The sequence below is a fragment of the Microtus ochrogaster genome, unplaced genomic scaffold (genome assembly GCF_000317375.1).
Source record: "Microtus ochrogaster isolate Prairie Vole_2 unplaced genomic scaffold, MicOch1.0 UNK8, whole genome shotgun sequence".
NCBI lineage: Eukaryota > Metazoa > Chordata > Mammalia > Rodentia > Cricetidae > Microtus > Microtus ochrogaster.
Window position 1 is genome coordinate 3,368,854 of NW_004949106.1, and position 6,725 is coordinate 3,375,578.

General features: G+C 46.3%; 1 protein-coding gene across 1 annotated transcript in view; it reads right to left on the reverse strand.

The window, feature by feature from the left end:
- Positions 1-6,725, reverse strand: part of Plcl1 (phospholipase C like 1 (inactive)) — a 266,078-nt gene that overhangs the window by 27,780 nt on the left and 231,573 nt on the right. The window contains exons 4-5 of the mRNA XM_013353486.2: positions 4,821-4,896; positions 2,710-2,819 (exon numbers count right to left, since the gene is read on the reverse strand). Of these exons, the coding sequence (XP_013208940.2) occupies positions 2,710-2,819; positions 4,821-4,896 (186 nt within the window). The remainder of the gene's footprint in view (positions 1-2,709; positions 2,820-4,820; positions 4,897-6,725) is intronic.

Genomic DNA, 6,725 nt, shown 5'->3' on the forward strand with positions numbered 1-6,725 from the left:
TACATATATATAATATATGTATATGTATATATATATATGAAGGGCAATGGAGGATTTATGTATGTATGTATATATGTATATGTGTATATATATCTATCCCTTGTATATCACATATGGTATAAATATATGCATACTACATACATACACACATATGTGTTGACCGAGGTTTTCTGTCCCGCCCAGTTCTACAGCCATTAAGTCCTAAAGAATCACACAGAGGTCTACATTAGTTATAAACTGATTGGCCCATTAACTCAGGCTCCTTATGAACCAATTCTTATAACTGACATTAGCTCATAATTCTTGTCTGAGTTAGTCACGTGGCTTGCTACCCTTTTTGGCAAGGCAGTCACATCTTGCTTCCTCTGTGGCTGGGTCACGACTCTAGACTGCATGTCCCTCTCCCCAGGATTCTCATTACCCCACCTCTACTTCCTGCCTGGCTACTGGCCAATCAGCATTTTATTAAAAATAGTACAAGTAACAGGATAAAAGATTATTGTCCCACAGCAAGCATGTATGTGTATATATACGTGTGTGTGTGTACCTAGCTGTGCGTGCTGGTCTCAAATGCTGAGTCATTAAGTGTGCACTATAACCATTTAATAGTTGTATGCCCATCTACCCTTGGCAGCCTAGCCCTGGAAGCCCAGGTGAGATATTCTTGACTTTCACATCTCTGAGCACCTTTCTTGATAGTTGGTCCTTCAACAAGCCCAGAGAAGCATCTGCTTTTCCAAAGGGGTTTATACTAAATTCCATATAGTAAATGCTGTGTTATGCCATTGGTCCCAATTTGTTCGACTTTGGAACACAATGTTATGTAAGGCTACATAACGGTATGTGGGCAATGCACAACAAACAACAATGAACTAAAGTACTCGGAGCCTCAAACACACATGAACTGCATGTGTGTCACCTGGCCTCAGGGCAGCCTCAGTGCTGAACGCACAACACGCATGCTCACACCGTGCACGTGGTCACATTAGCAAACACCGCCTAAAGACATCAGCCTTTAATTGAGACTATCCAACCTTGTATATTGTTTTCACTGTGCGTACAAGATGTTCCTTCCTTTTGGAAAATGGACTGCCTAAGTAGTAAAAACAGAGACCGGCTGTTTCTGCTGTCTTCCTTCAGCACATAGATAGCAAACATTTTTGGATTGTTTTGTTTGAGAATTATTGATTTTTAAAATTGCTGTTTGCATTGACAACTTGGGCTCATAAAACAATCATTACGTGAATTATAGCTTGGGATCAGAATGGCGTTTTCCACAGCTTCTGAAATGGCCCTAATCATGCTTCTGTCTTTGTACACAAAACAATGTGCCTGCCTTAGCACTGTTGATAATAAAATCAGAATATCAGAAACATTGAAGATGCTCAGCCAAGATTTAATTCTTTATGTAAGGGCACATAAGGACACCGCATCTGATTAGTACAAACGCTTGATTTTGTCTTTAATAAATGGTACCATTATATATTTCATAATTATTTTAAGATAAACATCTTTATATTTATTACCAGCAAATGATTTATATGGCATTTCATATACCTATATACCTGGGGATGCAGAAAAATTTCTCAGGGAACAATTTCCCAAGTGGAAAAGACTTAAGAATCTCATGCTAAAGTTCCAGTTGCTCTTCTTGGAACACTGCAGCCCAAGCCCACCCCTCGGATGAATGGTGCCCCTCTGTGTCACAGTCTCAGGCTGCAAACTCAATGGGGCCTACGTCTACATCTCCTATGTCATCTGTGTTCGGCCAATGCCTGCCGCGCATCTCACACGGTAAGAGCTCATAAGCACTTACGGCTGACTCTTTAGGAGATGTGAGTATATCCTGCAGCTCACTCCAAACTTCCACAGAGCTAGGCAGCAGCTCTGTCAAGCCGGCTAAAGACAGCTGGGTTCACACTTCAGCTGGACCACTAAAAGCTGAGGGACCCCAATGCCTCCATCTCCTCGCCTGTACAAGGATACTGACAGCTATAAAGGCTGTACTAAATTATTATTCCATGTAGCTGCCATAAAATGGCACTGGACACAGCAGGCATTTTCTAAGTATGAACAACCATCGATTTTCCCAGCACAATTCCCGAGCAAGTTTTCCTAATTACCTAAGTTGTTTCTCCCTTTACGTAAGAAAACATAAAACACGGCGTGTTCACTTCGAACCCCGAAGTCAATTTGCCGCAGAAAGCACATTAGAATCTCAAGGAACTGACTTCCAAAACATTTCCAAGAGAAATGCATTTATAGAGAATATTCCGAAAACAAAGATCCTAAGTGGCCCCAGAAATTTCATAGTCTAAGGCTGTTCCAACTGTCTTACGTTGGAATCCTCCCAGCCTCATCAGGCACGACTTCACACTAATGAGAACAGCCATATTGACTTGCGGAGGGGTTCGTGTGTGCACGCTCACGCACACACACACACACACACACACAAGCACGCACGCGGCATTAAGATCAGGTCTGACTCGTGTACTCCCCTCAACCTCCATCATGAACCGCATTTCCCTATTAAGAAAAATCAGAGCAAGTTCTGCCTAGGCTTTGCGTCCCCATGACTTAGAGCTGAACCTGGCTATCATCCCCCTCGTGGCTCAAAATTCAAATCACCGTGTTTAGCTGACGATGCTTCTCTCCGCCCTGGAGAGCAGAGGAGAGAAATGAAGGGGGGGGGCAGCAAGGGAGCTGTACCTTCAGCACAGTAATGTTCCAAGCGAAGCTCTCGATGGCCTTGTTGAGTTTCCTTCCTTTCAAGCCTTCCTTGGCCCCCAGATTATGAAGTTCTTCGTGGAACTCCATCCCTTTGGAAAGAATACACATGAAGAATATGAGGAAAACATGCGTATTTACCAGGAAAATATTGCCAACAAACTATGAACTCACATTCCTGTTTCCTCTCATGATCTCTAAACCCCTGAATTCTTTCTGTTTTGTCATTTAGATCCCAAGGGGAAGGTATCTAAGAGTAAGCGAATCAGGGGCTAAATGTCACATTCAGCGGCCCGGATGCACAGATAAACACCAGAGGAAATGAGAAGTAAACCTCCTGGAAGATGCTCCTGACCTCATCTGTCCTTTCCTGGTTTTGTACGGAAGGGTGTGGGGTGCAGAGATAACCTCAAGTGAGCATCCAACACGTCTCTTGTGTTTGCTAATGAGCCGGCCCCCTGGCTCTAAAGCAGGCCATGGAGTCCCTGCAGCTAAAACGGCGATTAGCCAATTGGACCCCAAATAAAAAGCCTTTCAAAGACAGCAGTCTTTCATGTTTCACGCTTGGGAGCAGCCTTCCGTGTACTCTCTGGTCCACCGTTCGTTCAAGCTCGAATGCCACCAACAACATCGCCATCATCCATTCTTGCTGCCTTTTCCTCAGAACTCCAGGATGAGAATCGCATTCTCTTATGGACAATTTGTTCCGTCTTTGGAGGGATAGGACTGATGCTGAGCCAAGGTCTCCTTCCCCAGAACTTCTAGCCCTCGGCACTAGCTGGCCCCAGACCAAGGAGGTCTGATGTCTTAGCCACAGTCCGGCCCTTTATATGTCTAAAGAAAGATGCTGAATTAAATCCGCTTGGATCCTCTCTGCCCCACAGTGGGCAGTCTAACTCATGTCTGCTTATTGGTGATTCATCCTTGAGGATGGCATCCAGGCGGGGCCGCTGGACCAGCCAACTTTCTGGATGTGAGTGATGCAGACAGCTGCATCTCAGAACAGACAGGGTCCTCACTGGGCTTCCAGCAGCTCACACTGGGTAAGGATTGGCGCTTGTTTTTGTTCTGGCCAGCTTTTCTTACTGTAGGCTAAAACCACATTGGCTTAGCTGGTGCTTGTATACCAGACACAGCCCGTGAGAGCCAGGAGGAGCACAGTTCACCCACGCACTAATTGTCTGAGTCTGCGCTAGCCGGGAGACTCTCAGGGCTTCGCTCTCCTCATGGTGAAAGGGTGGAAATGGGTGCCGTTGAGTGGGACCATGGTGAAGATCAAATGGGTCAAGGCATACAAAGCTTGCAGACTTGGGACGGAGATCCTGTATGCATTGGGAATTTTGATTTTCATGTTTCCTGTCAATTAAAACATCTAAGGTCGCTTGCTGGCCAGCCTAGTAAATAGCACAGATTTGCTAGTCTGTGTCCAGGAGTCCACTCTGTTCTGGGTTGACACTGAGACCTCGGATGAGTCCCCAGCCTCTCACATGTCCCTTCTGCAAACGGGACATCATGCTCAGTCGCCATGAAGACCGGGTAAGACAGGGCTTGTACTTCAAACATAAGAACAGGGAGAGAGCAGCTGCCAGCTCCGCCCTGTCTCTCTCCTCCTCATCCCTGTGGACGGAGGAGCCCCTGGATCCAAGAAACACAAGCTCTGTGGTATAGATGAAAGTGGGCACAAACAAACCCAGGTGGGTGCTCACAGTCATGTGACCCCTCCCATCCCTACAGAAAGTACAAATCTAACATGGGAACGAGGAAGAAGGGCAAAAACTCAGAAGGAAATAGGACCGTGGCTCCGATCCTAACTACGAAGGGGGCTTTAAAGAGTCACACGGAACCACAGCTTCTCCGCTAGCAGTGGAGGTAATCAGAGGATCACAACCAGACGGGTTCCTTCATAAACCCTCGTCTCTTGGCATTTTTGAACACCACCCTCCTAAACACAAGTATCACCCGCATCACCTAAGCTCCCCTTTACCGGACAAAACCCGAGTGTAACTTAAACTATAAACGGTGCCGCGAAGGAGTTTAGTTTTAAGACCTGGCTTGTCGTTGTGGTTTCTAAACAAAGCAGAAAACAATATTACCTGCTTTCTGACACTGGACAATCTTTTCCTGGACGGTGTCTGCCGTTTCTATGACGACCCGGCTCTCTTGAATCATCTGTCACAAAAAAAAAAAAAAAAAAAAAATCAAACAGTAGTTGTTAGAAACCCTTGACCTGACTCGTTGGGAAGACAGTGCATAAGAGAGGCTCTCCAAAGACATCCAGGAGCGAGGGGCCGTCGTGAAAGATGGGGAGAGGTGGGGAAATCTCTGCCCCAGCGCTTACCCAGACACTGAGACCGGAGTCGCCTTTCTTACGATGGCCCCAGCTGTGTAACATACCAGCCATGCAATAGATACAAAATATTAATTGTTGAATAACTGGATATAAATTATAAATCAGTAATCAACACCATAAGACCTGTGAAGGTTTAGACTGTACCAAAGTGCTCATTTACAGTAACACCTTCTATTTCCAAGGAATGGTGTCTAGTGGAGGGGTCCATGCCTCTGACCACGGCCTGTGGAGAGCAGGGTCAAGAGAGTGACCACAAGTTCAAAGCCAGCCTGTTTACCTAGCAAAGATCAATCAGGACTACGCGGTGAGTTTCGTACCAGCCAGGGCAAAATAGCAAGAAAGAAGAGGAGAGAAGATTCCGGCAAGAGAAACATTCACGGAGGTTGGACAAAGCCCATATTTAACACAGCTGAAGCATGTCACTGCCGCTGTCTGGATCTTAACTGTGCCCCAAGGCCTGTGTATTAAAGTTGCTCCCAGGAAAGTGTTCACAGCAGGGATGTCTTCAGGACACTGGAGTACGATCTTCAATGGGGCTATGGGATGGGATCCCTTCCTCTCTTTCCCTTCCAGCCATGAGGTAAATGGCTGAGTCTGCCAAGTGCCCCGTCTGTTGCCAGGCATCACTCGCCTAGAGACCAGCGATCAATGTGTCTGCCTCCCTGTGCCCCAGAACCTCTAAAGTTGGGAGTCCCGCTGGGCCACTTCTCTTTATAAACTGATCTCAGGTATCTGCTATAGTAACGGAAATCCACCTAATCCATTTCAGACTTTTAAAATATGGATGGGTTTTAAAGCTTAAGGAATTATAGTCATCACAGGGCAAGCCCTCTCTTTTGTTGATTCGGAAATGATAAGGTTAGAACTTCTGATCGGTGGAACGGAATTCATTCATGATGGCGCTAGACCTAGAATCCCCATTCCTGGCACACAACCTGTTTCCACTTTGGGCTACCACTTCTTTGATTTTGCCTGTCCCCGTCACGCCCACCTGAGAGGGCACAGGCTCACACACAGGAGTGTACCTACTTTAACCCGCAGACACACACAAGGCCAGACACATGACCCATTACAACCAGATTTAATCTGTTCTTTGGGGGGGGAGGGAAGCCTTTAAAGAAGATGACCGATAAGTTCCTTCGCTAGTATCTTAACTGAGATGACTTGCCTCTGTGTGGGTCGTACACTCAAACAAGAAAATGTAGCATCATTCTCTAGTAAGCATCCCTGTCTGTTGATTTGCGGGGTTTTTTTTTGTTTTTGTTTTTTAACTAAAGATCCCCTTTGTGCTGACAAGAGGGCATTTCCTGCATCTGATAGTGCCACCGCCTCTGGGACAGCTAAGATGGAAGAGCCCTCGTCTCCATCCCTGACTCTTCTCTCCAGACTGCCGTTACCATTTCTCCCCACATCTCCAGGAGACCCCTCTCTAATGATCCCCTTATCTGCCCCGTGTAGATCCTACCTCTCTCTACTCTCGTCATCTCTTAACTTAAACATTTCCAACAAAGCCGCTAAGGAAACGTGGCAAGAGCCGCCCTCGTCCCCTAGCAAGCCAGCGGGCATTCAGCGCTTTGACTCTGGGTAGGATTTACTGTGCTACCCAGATTTATTGTCAGACGTTAGCCCTGGCCAGCATCTGTCACAC